Source organism: Taurulus bubalis (assembly GCF_910589615.1).
Source record: "Taurulus bubalis genome assembly, chromosome: 5".
In the NCBI taxonomy this organism is placed as follows: Eukaryota; Metazoa; Chordata; class Actinopteri; order Perciformes; family Cottidae; genus Taurulus; species Taurulus bubalis.
Genome location: NC_136593.1, coordinates 12,176,366 through 12,195,267, shown reverse-complemented (window position 1 = coordinate 12,195,267; position 18,902 = coordinate 12,176,366). Strand labels below are relative to the sequence as shown.

The 18,902-nt window shown below is 41.9% G+C and overlaps 1 protein-coding gene across 1 annotated transcript in view; it reads right to left on the bottom strand.

Annotated features, from left to right (window-relative positions):
* kaznb (kazrin, periplakin interacting protein b) overlaps positions 1 to 18,902 on the bottom strand; it is a gene marked incomplete at both ends in the record, with an annotated part of 100,600 nt that overhangs the window by 44,182 nt on the left and 37,516 nt on the right. Inside the window, one exon of the mRNA XM_079217791.1 lies at positions 17,730 to 17,937. Within this exon, the coding sequence (XP_079073917.1) occupies positions 17,730 to 17,937 (208 nt within the window). The remainder of the gene's footprint in view (positions 1 to 17,729; positions 17,938 to 18,902) is intronic.

The following is an 18,902-nucleotide window of genomic DNA, read 5'->3' as shown; positions in this document are numbered from 1 at the left end:
GTCGTGAATTTCTTTCTGCCAATCTATAAATAGTGTGACAACTGCAAACTATGGAGGATTGAAGCTTTAAGTTACCTTAAATCAGAGGTAATTTTATCAGATGCTAATTTAGTGATGCTTGTGAAAACAAGTCACACTTTGATGAAAACAACATCCAATAACCAAACAAAATCCAGTCTTCTCTTAGATTGACTGAAATCAGCTGTCAGATTCAGAACGAGCAACCGGAGCGACCTCAGCATCCATTGTTGCTCCTTGGCATGCCGTCCTACCAGGGTTGCTAAGTAACAGTTGTGGCGGCAACCTTTGGCTTAAGCTCTAATCCTTTCTCTAAAGAAAATGTTAGAGCACGTCAGAGAAAGTTGAGCCTCTGAATTATACAGCATACGATTGATGTGAGGTATTACAAGTCAAAAGTCTTCATGCATAAGTCCTGTTCAGAAACCTCCAGGTCACCACACACAACTCTCATTAAACTGAAAAAGCTCTCAAAAATGTCCCTCCAAGATCCAACTTGAACTCTTTCAACTTGAAAAGAGATGGTAAAATCATTTTCATATAGCATGCCACTTTGTGTTTGCTGAACTACTATTGAATTTTTGCATCAGTTGTTTTGAAATATTAATTTTGCTTTCCTCTCCTTTTTTCACGGAATGGTTTCACAACAAGCTGGCCAACAATGTTATTGTACAGAATATTTTATTTAATATATATACATAATGGTTAGTGGGCAGTTGGAAGTATGCCACCTTCTCTGAAGCGAGGACCACACAAATACATAACCTTGAGCAAAAAAAGAGCAGAGGTGCTATTTCATAGAATACATGCCATATAGGCATGTATGTGTACGATTATTGTTTCGGCCTGCTGACTACATACTGTAGATCCCTCGACGAGATCCAGATCCAGGAGGCTTACCATCTCTGCGAATTAATTCATACAAATACCAACCATAGAATGAGGAAATTAAATAATATGTATATTCCATGCGCTGTCTGAGAGTTTTGTACAGATAGCAGCACACACATATGTTAGGTAAAAATAAATGTATTGTATCATCTTTCAGTGGAATTGAGTTCTCTAAACTGTATAGATAGAATAAGGGCAAAATATATCATACTTACATACTGTATATAACCATATCTACAGAATATTTGAAGAAGTCATTAAAAAAAGATAAAACTAACTGATTAAGCTTCTCAAGCGAGTCTCTCAACACCTAAGTGCTCTGAAATAACAAAGGCAGTGGGGGGCTGGCCTTTCTTAAATTAAACATTCTTCATCTTCATACCTGATCCTGGCCTAGAAATGTCAGAGCAGCTGGCTGCTGTTGGATCAGCAGGACTCGCACTAAACAGGCTAATTTAGTGCTTAAGAATGTCAGGAACTGGCAAAGCCATCAAAAGCACAAAGAAAAAATATTTAAACTCATAATTTAGTAAGCTCATTACAACAAGGAAGTAGAGCTGACGGAATCAAAATAATTGATGGGGTAAATTTAGCTAATTGCTGGATTGCCTTGCCAAGAAGCTGTTGGAGCCACAGAAATAAGAGGAAAGTCACTGAAGACTTCTCGATTATTGTGTCGGACTGCTGTGTCATTACAGCGAGTGGTGCTGCATAATGATTCACATTCATCCACTTCCTGTTTCACGATGTGCCTGTGCCACCCCCCGTGACACAAACTTAATCAATTTGAAACGTATCCCCCAATCGTGTGCATTCACAGCATGCACAAACAAACACACACACACACACACACACACACACACACACACACACACACACACACACACACACACACACACACACACACACTGGCATTGCTTCAGTATGCAATGTCCACATATTGCTGATCATGATGTTTAAAGCAAGCATAGTGTGTTCATATCATGCATATCTCGTGACAAGGCTGAAGACACACAACCTCATAAAGCAACAGTTACTGCACTGCAGCTGCATGGCACTGAATAGCAGCTAATGTATGTAGCCGTAGCGCCTCGCTGCATTTCTGACCCTGGTATGAAAAGTAATGCATTCCTGCTGCTGTACCTCGATTGGTCTCGGGTCCACGCAGTTCCCATGGTATGCAGCTGGGCCGCAGCATCTTCTCAGCCCTTAACACAAAGGAAAATCCATATCTGTCCTTCCTCATTTGCATTTTCTCTTTCAGTCTAAACGCTGTTGATGCAGCATCAGTTCACTGCTTCACTGGAGCCCAGATGTGGGATTGGGACACAGATTACCATGGGGATCAACCTCCCCTCATTTCCATCCCCCACATACCACTCCTCATGAACTATGGTAAAGCTTACCCTGTACCACCCTGCGATGGACTTGCCCACCCCCTGCTGGTTTCACCAACCCCAAAGATCCCGCTCTACCGTCTCTCCCAGTATGGCAGATGGGACAGTTTCATAAAAGACAAAGACACTGATTCACTGCTGGCTTATAGTCATTCCTAAACCGGCACCTTCACCCTCCAGCTGTGTAATCAGACAGCTGAAGAAGACTGTATTAGAGAGCTAACACGAGGTAGTGACACAGAGACATGTGTAAGGCCCGAAACAATCTTGGAGTAATCCTTTGATATCAGCAGTATTAAAGGATCCACTTGGAACATAAAGTACTGCAGCAACAATGTCTCCACTTCCTGTAATACCAACAGCACGTTTGAACATGGAAATGAAACACTCTTGCAGTCACAGTCTGCATTTTTAACAGCTACTTCAGTATCTCACACCCCTGTCAGAGAAATCTAATGACGTCAATGTGCTGTCTCCCCTGAGAGTACTTAACCAGCACACTGTACAAGTGGCTAAATCAGATAAATCAACCGAATGTGTGCTGAAATACTGTAAACACTGTAAGAGATACTATATGTCTGTGTTTACAGCACAGGCACACTTTGCAGTTATATTGTAATCATGTTCTCATATTACATTAATATTATCACCAGTCTGGCATTTCTTTCTGGAAACCTTTTAAAAAGATAATTCTTTACAGGCATTTCAGCTGCTTTCAATTCTTTTGATCTGACATGTCAACTCCTTTCAGTGCCTTCAACATTGAACAAGAACAACAGCAAAAATTCCACAGCCCAATACTTCCAGCGTTCACGTTCAATTTATTCAAACTGCTTTCAGAGCTCACACTTCAGCTGACCCCGTTTTAGTTTCTACACTTGGACTGGCACTCATTTCTGTGATGACTTCCACTTCACCTGAAACTTCCCACTTAGTTTATCATCTACATTTCAACTCCTTTCATAACAGCCACTTTGAGACCGTCCTCCGAAGAAGGTCTGCATCAGTTGTTTCAGTCGGAAACGATCATTTTAATACGTTAAAGTGACAAAGCCTGGAAACTGCTTTAATAATGATGGAAGTAGTTTTTTAAACTGCACCAAACCTAAACCATAGTGTTGTCACTTTACAAAACATATTTTTAAGCAGTGATCCATTATAGTTCTGGAAGGCATGGACCAATGATGTTGTTTGATGATGATGATGATGATGATGATGATGATGATGTCCTGCTGATGGACGTTTAATCAGAAAATGTTTCTAAGTGTTGTTCTAGGGGTGGACGAACAACATACTGTGTCACTTAATGTGGAGGACTTGTTGTCTATACTTCACTCAGCACTCACTCTTCAACATCTAATTATTTCAGGCCTTCCATCTTTACATCCATGTCAAATTATTGTAGTAATTGTATTTCAACTGCCACTTCAACTTTAGCTTACTTCAGTATCTCAACAATGTGTTAATTGTACATTTTCTGCAGCCACCACACATAAATGTTCTTCAGAAAACATTGCTTTTTCTTAACACAGGTTTAAAAACAGAAGTGACATTTTAGTGTACAGAGCTCTGTTATTAAGCCTGATTAATGAATTTAAGCACATTTTATAAACAAGCAGGTAAGAAATCTAAACAATGAGTCTTTGGGTTTGCAGAAAACCCACTCGATCAACCACAGAGCCGAGGTTTCTGTCGGCTACATGAGGAAAGACAGGAGTCGTGTCTAGAGGAGAGGACCAATTAGTCCTCTCCTCCACGGCTTGTCACCTGACAGTCTGCTCATCCACAGCCTGATGGAAGAGCCTCTCCAGTCTGCTCATTCAAACCAATTAAGGTCTGGAGGTGTATTACCACACACTCATTACCTGTCTCTCACTGTGCTCTGCTGCTCTTCACATCCCCGCTCATTGCTCTGTTGAAAGTCTCAAAGTTTTACCCTTTCATATCATCTTGTCTGTTCCATATCATCTCTTTTTCTAGTCGTCTTAGTTTCCTCTTAGCTTTCCTCTCATTTTGTTATCTCCCTGAATGAAATACAGGCAGCAGCAAAACATATTCTCCAATATTTTAACCTATGGAGAATAGCATATGTGCCTGTGAAGGATTATGAATCAGTTTGGACATATGTTATAGTTATATTAAGAACAAAGACAAGATCAATTAAAGAGGAGTATGTTCATGGGCTCATTCGAAATCTGGAAAAACCCTCCAGCGTCTAATGGAAACAATGTAGAGACATTTATAAATGCACAGACACTGACAAAAGGCTCGCCCCTCAACATTTCACATTTCTGTTGGCACACAAAACAATAAAACAAACACTCAGATGTTGGGCTACAAAGGGCTGAACTTTTGTCACAGTCAGAATGTGTGTGAGCGTGAGTGTGAGTGTGCGTGTGTGTGTGTGTGTGTGTGTGTGTGTGTGTGTGTGTGTGTGTGTGTGTGTGTGTGTGTGTGTGTGTGTGGTGTTGCTTAGGCTGTCCAAACAGTTTATATGATGACATATCTGGAACAATTCAAATTCCCACATTCTCTCTTGCAAAACACGGCACAGACCATGTAACCGTAAACCTCTCAGAAAATTAGCTGTAATTTCGGAGTACATTTTGACTCAGCACTGAGATGGCTGGAATTCCCCCATGAGTGCTGGGAAAAGCAAAGGAAAAGATACATTATTCCACTACAACAGCTTAAGGAGAGTGCGACAAAAAGAAAAATCGCACCCTTATGATAATTTCCGTTTCATAATCGTCATTACCGCTATAGGTCTTTGAAGTGAAAGCAGCTTTAATAAGTACTGTACAGCTTTCCTGCTTCAGGTACTCACATACCTTTTCATTTATTCATAAAGGTGGCACAGTTTGAGTAGAAACCATTTAAACCCCTACTGGGCCTGTGTTAACTTGTTGAAAGGTCAAAACACGACTAATAAGGAAAAGTTGCATCTATTAAATGATATTAATGGTCACTTAAGCTTAACAGCGAATACCAGGCCCTCTAATTGAGTCCAGATGGAGCAGCCAGTCCATTCAGCAAACAGAGAGCCTGCAGAGGGCCCCATTACATACAAAACATGTGATGCTGTTCTAGATTCAAATACCCCAAAGTATACATGAAGCTGTTCAAATGTGCTTCACCTCAGCCAACTACAACATTCAAGTCTTGCTTTCATGTTAATGTTTAAACAAAATGTTACACTGACAGATACCATGCATATGTATATAAGGAGTATATTTTGTCGCCAAAATTTCTGTGCTTTTATTTGATGCATATTTCAATTATTACTTATTATGGAATATTTTCATTGTGTGATTTTGCTCCTGAAGTGAATTATCTGAATACTTGGGGAAAGATTAGTTTTTCAGTATAGGTACAATTACATGTAAAGTTATACATGTGTGTCACGCAAGCAGAAACAGACTCAAACAGTAACCCGTTGAAGCTAATTGGCCGACAGCAGTGCAACAACGTGCTCAGAACATGACCTCGGCTCTTTTCTCTCTTTCTAAAACAGCAGTCGTGTTTAACACACCTGTAAATTACTCCCCAGCCCTATCAGCCTCCCCTTTCTACCAGTCCTGCTCACTAATAACACCATAATGATGCCTCTGTTAGTACAGTGCTCAGGCAGTGTGCTTTATGGACTGACCTCAAAAATCAATTCAGCAGCACACAGGGTCTATTAATGGAGCTAAGTCTGAAACTCCTCCTCTCCTCTCTTTTCTCATAACCTCCAATATTTATCCCCTTGCCTCTCCTCACCTCTTCTCTTCTAGTTTTTGCTTCAGGACCTCACCGTGGATAGTAAATTACATGCACCCAGCTCTTCTCCTTCAGACCAGTTCCTTGACAAAGCATTGCAGCAGACGCTCTGCTGCCCTGTGGCACACATTAACCTCATAAAGGGAAAGTAATAGAGCCTGTCTCAGCTGACACACAATAGCTATGAAGAAATGTATCACAGCACCAGTGCCTCCCTGAGACTAGACCCACAGGTAAATTCGATTCAATAAAACACACATGTATGGCAGGCGGCCCGGCTACTATCCCTCCACAGCAGATCATTGTGATCGTCGGACTATTTAATACGACCATGAAATAAACGGCTTCAGTTTTGTTCTCATTAGCAACTCTGGAGCACACAATTTGGAAATGAGGAGGTTTTGCTGCGGGGATGGAACAGAGGCATACTTGGGGCTTTGGGAGCACATTCCTGGACAGAGAGAGTAGCTGAGTCTCTTGCCGTGGTTAATTTGGGGAGTCTGTGGGAAACCCCTGAATCTGAAACCCCCCTCCAAAAAAACCACACCACTTCAAGTAATGGCGGCCATGTTGAATGGAACTCATTGTTCCGAGGCCAGAACGGAAGATTCCATCACTTTCGTCCAGTTGCCTGAGCTGTCGTCCTAACAATGAGAGGGCCAATACCAGAGAGTGGCTGCGGTGGTAATACCAGACGACAGAGGAGGAAAAAGTAGAAGGACGACAGCGGCTAAAGGGTTTGGTTAAAGGGGAAATACACTAATTTTACATGTCTGCGTATCACAAGTACTAAAACAGTTGGACAATGTCTCAGTCTCTGGTTCTGGGCTCTTTGTGAAGTCTGAGAAAACAACCGTGGGAACATTTCTAGGGTTATCGCAGTACTTTTTGTTTCATGAAAGGGCAACATTAGAAATGCGGCAAAAGGAAAGAATGAGCTGTGGGCCCCTCTTGGTGGTTGTTTCTAGTATTTTGTCCACCCCATCTATATCAATAATTGTAAACAAAAAAAAGAAAAAACACTTCTCAGTATAGCTTAATACAAACTGCAGCCTCCAAAATCAGAATCAGCTTTATTGGCCATGTGTGCATACACACATACATGAAATTTGACTCCGGTTGCTCTCGTCGTACATATGTACATTTGATATACAATAAACAAGAAAAATACAGAAAAGATATTAAAGACCACAAAGTAATCAGAGTAGTGCAAGTAGTGCAGATGGAGGTGTCTGATTAATTTTTCATCAGAGTGACGGCCAGGGGAAAGAAGCCGTTACTGTGTCTGGTGGTTTTGCCATACAGTGCTCTGTAGCGTCTAAATGTCCATTATGTTGAAGCAACACGTCTCTGTATAACCTTATTGAAGATAGGGTTCTATTGCAGAGCTGTTTTATTAAACTACATTAAAACTAGATTTGACACAGAGTCCCTGAACAAGACATGAGGTGTAGAAGCAGAGTCGGCTAAAGTGCCTTATCATTTAATTATTTTTTGTTCTTTAGTGGTCCATACGACCAAACTAAATAATCACATTAAAACGAAATTAGTCCTATTTCCAAAAACTTGACATGTCTCTGGGGTCTGTGGCCCCGCTCATTTACCAGGCAAGTGGTGTCGCAAAGCCAGACCTATCTCCAAAGCGCTGGGTCAGCGTTAAAGAAAAGTCCGGCTCCACGTTATCATTTTTGGCACTGGGGGGAAAAAAACGCACTAGCTTGTTTGTATTTCTTTAAACCAAACATAATCCTCTTGGGCAACGCTGAGCACAGGATGCAGCGACGAGGCCCTTTCAAAATAGATGGGGAGGAGAATGCAACGTGAAATATGCGGCCAATGGCAGATTTATACAGTCTGAATCCAGTGAGGCAGACCACAGCGCAAGCGATCAAGTTGCATTATAAGTAGTGTGAGGTCCAGCATATTCAGAGCTTGAACTACTAGCACAAGTCAAGAAATCTCAGCATCTGCCGCATCATCCAACACTAAACTATATTTTGAAGGTACAGATGTTGGCTGTGTCCAAACATGAGTAAAAAAAATCGGTTTTAGCCAGGTCACAGTTGTTGTTTTTTACATTTTAAGTCAAAATTAAAACACTGCTAAACCAACATAAGAAGGACAAAAACATGGAATAAAGGACAGTTAACAAACATTTGATCAGAGACACAGTCCTGAAGCGTTGACTCACACACATAAAGTCTGAAGAAAAGATGATGCGAGTCAGCCTGAGATATATAGAAAGTGATAGCGAGAAGAAAATAATGATCAAATTTAAGAAACAGATGAGAAAATGACATACCATTCAATCAATAAAGTGAATCACTGCAGCGAGGAGCCATACAGTTTAATTTGTCTTATTGCTATGCATGAAGACTGAAATAACATTGATACAAATGATGAGTCTAACTCAGCAGTTGCCTGCTGGGAATATTAACGCAGCTCTCTGTATTCTCGGTTTACCCTATTAGTCATAATGGGAAGCAGATACTGTAAAGCTAGAAAGAAATGCTGAATAGAATAGAAACTGCTGATTGTTTCATTCTTATTTTCATTGCAATTTGCATAATTCAGGATCAAATGGCCCATGGCAATCTCACTGAGTAGGCATAGATGTAGTGTCAATTTGGAACTTCTATCAGCGTTTGGTGTGTTTTTTTTTATTTTAAATTGAGGATGCAGATCTATCCTAATTCTAAAACGGGAACAATGAGTGTAATTAATCCGTGGAGATTAACGTGTAGTATATAATCAGATCCTTTTAGGTGGGAAAATGAGGTTGAAAATAGCTGCTTTTAAGAAAAAGAAAGCAATTTCTCTGGACATTGATCGGACTGCCGCTAGCTGTGAGCAACTTTGAGAGGCCTGGTGATAAAGATGCCTCTTTGAATTGCCTCCTCTCAAGCAGGAATGCACAAACAAGCTTCCAACAATACAAATAAGCTTTGCGAAACACCGCCCTGTCTCCTGCTAGGTGGAGCACATTTGCTTTGAGTTCAAATTTAGCCACTTATTGCAAAAAATAAACACATTTACTGTAATGCATATACACAGCCTTCTCAACAGAGTCACAGCGTGTTTGTGTGTGTATGCCAACGCACACGGGGTATAGTAATTGGCGACCTGATAAATATTTGTGTAGAACCTCCTCAGCAGGAGAAAACAGACAGGCATGCTTTCAGCACTAATGCCTTTGGGCTGCAGACCAAAAATAATTCAGGGATAGAGCCCACTTACATGCGTCATGTCAACATTTCAGGGGGCCTGGAGAGTCGATGATGATGCGTCAACAGAAATATTAAAATGTAATGTTGTGCTGTTTTGAAGTAACTGTTTTTTTTTCCCGAAAATTATTTATTTGTATAAATAACAGAGTTATTTCGACAGATAAAACAAATAAAAACAATAAAGAAGAGTAAAACATTTTGGGATTGTTTGTCTGGTTTTGGTCGATAATGGGCTTTCAACAAGTAGCTTTAATCCAGACAGACAGCAGGAGATCAAGTTTAGTCACGTTTAGTCACGTTCAACTTTAATTGCGTGCTTTGTCAGGAGTATGTAATCTCATTCGTGAAATCCATGTTTTCCCTAAGGATGAATTCAAAAATTGAATTGATTCATTTTAGAGTAACAACCCGAGCAGCGGTGCTCTGCGGAACGCCACCAGAAAGTGAGGTGTGTTGCAGTGAGAGCCATCTGTCGTTGTCTGGGAGGATATATGAAGAGAAACATGTCAACCACCACTTCTACATGCAGACACATTCTGACTCAGGGAGCATTGATCATTGTTGTTATCGATTTATCTAGTTTTTTTGTTGCAATCTGTAATTTTTTACTCAGCAAAACCACAATTTCCAAAAGCCCAAAACGACATCTAAAAATGTCTTGTTTGGTATGACCAATTCAATTTACAAGAATACAAAACACGGGAAAATGCTCACATTTAGGAGGCAAACTAGTGAATGTTTTGCATTTTTGCTTGACGAACCATGTATTTGATTATTAAAGTATCTGTAAATCAACTTTGGTCCCTGAAATCAATTTGTATTTAACAACCATTATCAATTAATCTAAATTGGAAAAGCTGTGAAACATGCCCATCAAAAGTTCCCAATTAGATTGCTTGTTTTATCCAACCAACAATCCGAAACCCCAAGAACTTTGGTTAACTGTCCCAGAGGACTACAAACAGAGTAAATGTTAGAATTCTTGACTTTTTTTGCTTAAGTACTAAATCGTTTCTTCTTAATTTTCAGTTGCTAATAAATCAATCATCAAAGATAAGTTTTGAAGATTTTTAGGACAGGGAGTGTTGTATGCTGTACAAACTGTAAAGTGTATGCATGCACTTAGTTTGGTTTCAATATAAATTGATGTCTGCAGAGGACTTCTAGAGTCCTCCAGTATATCGTGACAAATTATTCGTTAAACGACAGAGTAGTCAACATTTGTTTGAGGAGATTACAACAAAATGCAATACAAAATATTAGCCATTTATGGATTGTGTGGGTGTTTAAAAGTGCACAGCATTGTCCTGGTGTTCAGGATGTCTTCAACCCATCTATCTTGTGAGAGGCCTGCGTGAACCAGATGATTTAGAGAAGTGGCAAAGTGTATTGCTTATCCTACGCTCTGCTGGAATGTCACGCTTTGCATCCTCTGGATACGAGGGGGTGTTCTGCTCTTCCTCAAAACTAATTTTCCTCCATGTCTATTCCATTCTCTTCTGGGAATGGATTTAAACTGCAGCCAAGGCAACACTATGTACCAGCAGCAATAAAAGGTCTCCACTGCTAAAGCAATGAGGCATTTTAATAGGATGAGCTGAGACTGTTGTGAAGGCAACCAGGCTTTCTCTCCCTCGCTGTCTGTCTCTTTCTCTCTTTTTAAGTTGCAATTGTTTGAAGTTTGGACTCTACAGGGATTTGGATGATTTAAGGTGAAAATAAAGGGTTAGATGTGTACAGTGGAGGATCATTATCTGTGCCTCCTGTTGCACAGCGGGCACCACAACACCCAGGCACTGGCCGTGAAATACCCCACTTGGGACAATTATACTAAACACACTGTCATAGCTCATTCTTTGTCTCAGCGCAGTCGTATAGCGAATCTTGTTCACTCGTGAGTCCAGTGTGTCATTAATGGAGACATACAGTGTATCCTCCTCCATCACTTGAGAGTCTGCTGTGTCAGGCTTCAGTCAGGCACCATGCCATCACCAGACCACAACATGACACCATCCTACCATCCTACCATCCTACCATGTCGTCTACCTTCCTGAGCTAGAGAGTCAGGGAGATCATTTTAAGTGAGCTGCTTGGTGCAAGTTTCCCAATCCTGGACCTACAGTCTGATCTTAGATGCACATGGTGAAGTCCACTGAGTCCATAAAACAAGAGCAAGTTGTTACTTATTTCACATAAATTCTCTATATGACATATGATGGTGATAAATGCAACACACCAAAGATACGAGGAGTTCTTATTTCATACAGTCCATTTCTTTTTTGAGAGTACTTGACTGCATGCAAAGTTATGATGAGGGCCCATATGAAGGAAATGGGGGTGAAAAGGACTATAACAGGGAGCGATAACAGTGTGGAATATCCTTATTCATCAATTCCTCTCTCTACTCCCCAACCAATAAAAGCCAGTCCCATAATGTGCAGTTAACCTGAGCCATGACCTAGACTCAAGAAATCCATATTAAATGGCATCTTCATAAAAAAAAATCATCTGTGAAACAATGTGTGTCCTGAGCTGATGGGAAGGAAATCGTTAAACAAAGTAATTCAGTTCATGAAGCTAATTAGCATACGTAGACATATTAGTCTTACTGATAGGAATAATATCATCTCAGAGGCAGAGTGTCACATCGGAGAGCAAAGTTAGTGTCACAGTGAAAGTACTCCTCACTTCTTGAATTGGCTTTCACTGACTTTGCTCTATGACGTTTCATTCAGATAAAGCTTGCCAGGAACATTTAAGTGCAGATGAATGACTGTTGGACATGTACCCTTTCTTAGAGTCGGCATCTTTCTTCAAGCTTTCCTTTCTGGTTCTGCGCCACTGCCCGTCTACCGGCCTGCCCGCCTGCCTTTTTGCAGGCTCATCCTCCCTAAGGTGACAGTTCAAATCAGGGGCCGTGTGGTGATGTCACTACCTGCGGCCATCTGCCATCCAAACCGAAGGAATGCCACCACCAGCTGGCGTCCAGGGCAACACTTCCGTCACCTCTGCTAAAAGACCTGAGACACACAAGGGTCAGCTGTCTTCTGTCAAATTTGACCTTTCACAAATGCTACTACCTGAAGTAGCACGCCATGATGTCCTCCCGATGAACCACAAACTTGGAAAGATTTCAGAGTGTTTGGAACAATAGAGGCCAGCTTCCTCTGCCCCTGTATGGACATGAAAGTGAATATGTGCCGCCCAGCTGTCCTGCCTGCTCCCGAGGCCGCCACATCCAGGAGTGGAAACTCTTTCACGAGTCAAAGTCCACGGGGCTTCTGCTCCCACTGTCAACCTGCACAGCTCTGTGAGTTCATTACCTGGGTCTGCATTCCATTACAAAGCAAAACAAATAACCAGAGACATTATTTATTTAAAGCCATTACCAGCGACTGTAGAACAAAGGCAGCCAATGTGCCAGTAAGTACTTCTAACCCCTGTTCAGCTATTAAGTGCAGAAACACTCAACTCAAATTGAAAAAATTGGAGGAAAAAATAAATTAAACACTGAAAAAGGACCTTAGCTATGAAGTAAGTAAACACTGCAATAAAGACTTAAAGTTGCAAGCCAATTATAAGTATGTTTTTACTCCTTATACTGTATGCATCTATCACATTTATTTTTTCTCTTGGGTCTCAACTTGTTTTTTTCTTTTTGTTGTGGCAGTTTGCTTTAGATTGCATATGTTGTCATATTTTTTGTCAGCTTTCAGTTACTTAATACTGTAGTTTTAGACTCAATATTTTTGATTACATGTTTTGTATTCATCTACATTCCTCAGCTGGGTTCCAAGAAAGAAATGCAACAACAATGTCGTAAATTCCTAATTGAAAGTGAGCACTGCACGCCATTAGTCTACCATCATTTAAGAGGATAATGAGGAGCTGTACGATCAGTGCCTTTTGCAAACATCCCCCCCAACCCCCCGCCCCAGTGCCGGTATTTGCATCTGGTTTTGGAGCCCCAGGAGTCCTCACTATGTCATGATTAGTTATTTTACTGGAGGAAGTCTAGTGAAGAAGAGGAAGAGAGAGGGAGAAATGTTAGGGGAGTGAGGGGCTGCCTCCCTCTTGCTATTGTTTGGATACAGTTCCTCTCACGCTGCATTGACCACAGACAAGGCGTGGCTGAGGGAGGCCAGGCAGGGAATATCAGGAGGGGAGGGGGTGAGGTATTCGGGTGGTGATGGATACAGGGGGAAGGTTAGAGCGCATTGCATACTTTCTCTGCATGTGGACAACGAAACAGGAAGGCGGGTGGTCCCTGGTGAGCATTACAGTGGGAGAAAGAGCTAGAGTGGGTGGGATTCTGCCCCTGTAGTTTGCCGCTCTCTTCCTAGCCCTGCTCGTGTGCACGATGAAGTAATGAGAGACCCGGGGCCTCTGACAAACTCAGGCCAGATGGGGAGAGGATTCTTCCCCACAATTACTCAGCAGAGTGCATTAGAGCCAGGGTAACTTCTCCTCTAGAGAGAAAAGATAATCACTGGGTCTTTTAGGCGAATACTTCATCAACACGGGTTTTCAGCTCTCTGTACAGTTTGGATAGATATTAAAAAAAACGTGTGCACATCTTTTGTTTAGCCTGGATAATTTCAGCACATATACAAGTCCTGGACGTAAACCAATTGCAAGCTAACAAACGTTGCCAATGCTGAAAATTACTTTTCCATCCATAATCCAAGTTATTCCAAAATAAGACATCTCACTATTAAGTTTCGGTCTTAACCTTGAGCCCCTTATTTTAACTTGACCATGACCGAGTGAAAGTGAAAATGTGTCATTCATACTCCTCGTGCTGTATGAGTCACTAACAGCTGCCTCATGGTGGTGTTTTAGAAAGTTTTATGGATTAGTATTGGCAGATTCCCATGAGTCTGTGATGAGCGCAACCTCACCAACCGACTGCAGGGTACCGATCTATCAGAAGCTTAAGAGCATAAATAATGTAATATCCCATAAGGTGAGCACACATTGATTTTAGAGGACAACATTTTTTCATATGGCGTCTGTTCCCTAAAACAAATTGAGTCCAAGCTAAATCTTTTTCCCTACAAGTCAGATGAACATTAGATTTAGCAGCAATGCAGTTGCTTGGTGCTAAAACATTAGCGTCATTTAGGATGTGATGGATTAAAAGGACTGGCCAATAATAAAGGGATGTCATCACCCTGGCAATGAATGCATTACTGTCAGTGGCTTGAATGAAAGAATGCAGGCCGTTCCTTTCCTGTGACTACAGTTCTCTAAAACAAAGACACGACATACACACACATGAAATATTACACAAAATGTACAACAGCAAATTGTATAATGAAGTTAATCATGATGCACAGCGTAGAGACTGAAAGTTTCGAGTGATTTAATCTTGTTCCTCACGATTAGTTCGTAAGCACACATATATAAGAAGAGGGCGTAGTCACGGTGACATCACACATTGGTTTGTGACGTTTTGTAGCCTCGATTTCAGCCTTTTGGCCATCACCATTTTTTTTTGCAACCAGAACTGACATGCAATCTGTCAATTCAAAGATAGCCACGCCCTAAGCATACCCTGCTTTAACTTCCCTTTTACTCTAAATGTGACCAGAATTTACAAAATGGATATCATGCTGTACTGAAGAAGCCTTGTTTTTTCACAAAACAGAGCCAACAAATGGACTAACACACAGCCTTGCCTTGAGATGGATACACACCTAAAGAACATTTAATCTCCCTAAGCCGCTGGACGCTGACGCTTGCTCATCACACACCAAAACCGCCTAACCCGAGAGATCTCTCAGACGAATCGTCTTAAAAAAAACATCCTGAAGCTAAGCAGTTCTCAGGCTCACCCCTCTGTGCTGTGCTACTTTAAAAGAGAAGAGGGTGGTGGAGGACTTTGTGGTGGTGTTTGGTTTGATCAGTCACCTGACTGCTGGCCTGGCCTCTGGGAACAGGAAGTATGACATCACTGACATTCAGGAATGTGGGAATGTCAGGCTGCCTGTTAACACTGCTGGAACGAAACAGAGAGCGAACCGGACGGACACAACAGATAACTCACTGCAGCGGAGTTATTCCAGCCCGAAAGACGAAAAACTCACGCCAAGTTTTCAGACCAACTTCAGCCCTGTGGGGCAAAACACTAGTTTTCATTTGAATGAGTCCACCCTGTCGACGCAGGGTCGTCCAGCAAATAAGTTGAACCTGGCTCAACTTTAGCTCAATGAAGGCTGAGACATACATGCAAGTGCACATTCCCAGAAGATGACTTGGTAATGTGAACATCATATTTCTACTGTTTACCCTGCAACCCTCACAATTAAATATTCAATGATTGCTGACATGATAACTTGCCTAAATTATAAAATCTCTCCTCATGATATCATAAACAGCTTTTTAGTGTTAGGGCGCCTGATAAGCCTGATAAGCCTTCAGCCTTCGTCTGTCACTCGAACTAGACTTCCTGGATTCCATATTGTCTCAATTGTACGTAAAACAGCAAACCCCTGGAAAACATGGCTGTTTTCGCTCTGAACACTAACTAAGAATTGGAGAAACCTGACGCATCGGATTACACCAGATCTTTTCAGATGTAGTTACTTCTCCAGTCTCACAGGCCAAGGAAATCGACCCAACGAGTTAAAGTCTTCTGATGTACTTGTAGACAAGTGACTGTGATGCAAGCTGCCTTTCCAGCGTACTTTGTGTGTAACTGGAGGATTAAAAAGTATATTCACTCGGCAGCAGATGAATGATTTGTTCACTGGGTGCTGGTAAATTTACATCACATTCAGATTAACTGATGAATGTGCTGAGAGGGGAATTAAATTAATTTATTAGTATTTCACCTCCATAAAGTTGAGGGACTTGCAAAATGCAATAAAGAAAAAGGATGCTCAAAACCAAGCAGTTACAGCTCCATAATCACTGCCCTATATTTCCCGTAATGCAACTTGATAGAAAATTGTATCGTATGTCATTGTATGATGACTTCATCATAAAATAATATTAATAATAATTAATAATAAATAAATAAATATTTCTGTAAAAGACCTTATACAGCTGATCATCATGTGTTAAATCAGTAAAGTTGAGGACGCATTAATGCATTCATTCCTGAGAATGACACAGAATCCACACATGACTCACAAGTACATCAGCGCTCCAAAAACATTTTGAACAGATCAGCCCTGAGCATTTAGGGCCAGCAGCCGATATAAGGAATCACCTGCTGCTGCACTACATATGCCCAACACAGGGAGCCATTTATTGGACACTGACAGCAAGCTGTCTGACTGGGTATGATCTCAATAACCCCCTGGGCTTCTAAACGTATCCGAGACCATTGCAGTACTGCAACATATGATATGGTCTTTTTGTTCAGTGGTCTTTTCACTAAACTCCAGCTAGCCAAACTTTCTGTACATGCAGGCAGGCAATGAACAGAGGAATCTGTTATGTCTTGCTATAGTCGGCTGTAAGATTACATTTTGTCGTGGCTAATGAGTTGCTCAATAAACTGATTTGATCAGCGGTATCTGCAGTTCGGTTCAGGCTTCGCCTTACACAGTTGTTCCCCTCATTCCAAAATAAAACATATTAATGATTCCAAGATGTCAGCTATATAAAAGTGGCTTAGCTGAATCTGTCATAAGAAGGTTTAATTACACACAGGCCATGGACATGAGCTGAAGCCAAAATAAAATAGCCCTAGATTATTTTTTAATTGCAACCAAGCGTCATTAGGCATGCAACAACTACATATAAAACTGTATATATTAGTCATAGTCTTGGGTTATTGCTGACATGACACAAGGCCAGACCATCAACATTCCCATGAAACCTTCAGTTTAAAGCTCATTTCTCATTCATCACATCTCTTTCCCAGCTAAGTGACGGTGCCATGGTGTCTGTCGGCAGGCAGTCCCCGTCAGAGATGTTGGCATACAGTTCCTTGGCCTAAAGCTCAGTTTAAAACTCCTTGCCAGAGTCGGGGAGAGAGCGGAGAAGGAGCCAGAGCTGGAGAGGGAGTGCAGCCCCAGAGGAGTCCAGCTGCTGCCTGGGAAACCAAACCCGGACCGGCTCTGGCCCACGCTCTCTAACCCCAGCCCCTCCCGTCTAATAACAACACTCAGTCCGCCTCTTGTTCTCTTTCCTTTTAATCCGTTGCCTTTTCCACTGTCATTATGGTTGTGGACTTTGGGGAAAAAATTGTCATTGGAGTAGCGATGGAATGATATTAGTCTCCCCGCTGCACATTCCTCAAATACTTCCCACAGTTGATTTCAAAATACTCTCACACGTTCATGTTCTCACTCTCACACACACACGCAAAGAGGCAGAGGATTAGGTGTGAGTGTGCTCACATTCTCTCTCTCTCTCTCTCTCTTTCTCTCTCACACACACACTCATTCATTCACATCCATGCACATGCTGAGACACTCACCCCGGTAGTGCAGGCTGTCATCGTGGTGGTTGTACTGGTGGTGGTTCTCCAAGGCAGGGGGGCTGCTGGCACCCAGCTCTGCCAGTCTGCGGCTGGTGGCGGAGAGCTCAGAGCGGAGGTTGGTCACTTCCTGACTGGCAGACTGGATGGCCCCATCAATCCTCTGTGCCAGCTGTTTGTTGTCTTCCATCATTTTAAGAATTTTCCCCTGAGGACCAAATCCACACAGAGCCGCATGATGTCAACTGGAGCATTAGAGGGGGTGAAGCTTCCTCCTCCTCTTATCCCCCTCTCCTCCTCCACCACCTGTGCTTCCTCTCCTACAGTTTACTTCGCACATATATATATAAAAAATATATATTAAAATTTAAAAAAAAAAGCCAAAACGACAGTCCCTCTTCTTTTCTCCACGGAGCAGCACAGCAATGATGTCTACCTGTTACTGCACAAAGAATAATGTCTGTGTGGCCAAGCACCACACAGTCAGAGAAAACATGTGTGTGTCTCTGTGTGTGCAGGGCAAAGGAGAAAGATAGTAAGCGTGGGAGAGAGAGGAAGAGAGAACGTAAAGAGAGCACAGAGGGGAAAAAGACAGAACAGAAAAGGAGATTTAGCTCAGCGGGCGGAGGGGAAAGTGAGTGCTCCCGCAGAGGAGAATGTGCTGTGAGCAGCTGCTCTCAGAGAGGACCCAGCACACACTGAGATGACATGCAGCCTTTTAAATGGATTGTACCATGTGCTGGAGGACCAGGGGAGAGGGGGGGACGCAGTTGGACTGAGCTGCTCTTCAGCAACTCTCTAACTACAGAGTGTGTTGTGTATCACACACCCTATGGAGTCTGTAATGAGTTAGCAATCGGGTCTGTAATAGGGTAAAAGTACAGATTGTTTCTCTTTACTTCTTCTTCTCTCTGTGTCCCTACAGTCAGAGTTTGGCAGCAGTATTGAACCCTTTGACAAGCACTTGTCAAGCCCTCTATATATTTTCAGTCCTGCTCCCACTCTCCCTTCCTCCCTCTCACTAACACACCCGCTGTCTTTTTGTCTGTCCCACCCCCTCTTTTTTCATTCCATTATATATTCATCTCTTTGTCCTGGGAAAGCTCACCCCCACATCAGTGGAAAGGGAAGGGGGCTGGCTCAAGGCACCCAAGGGGAAAAACATTTCAACTC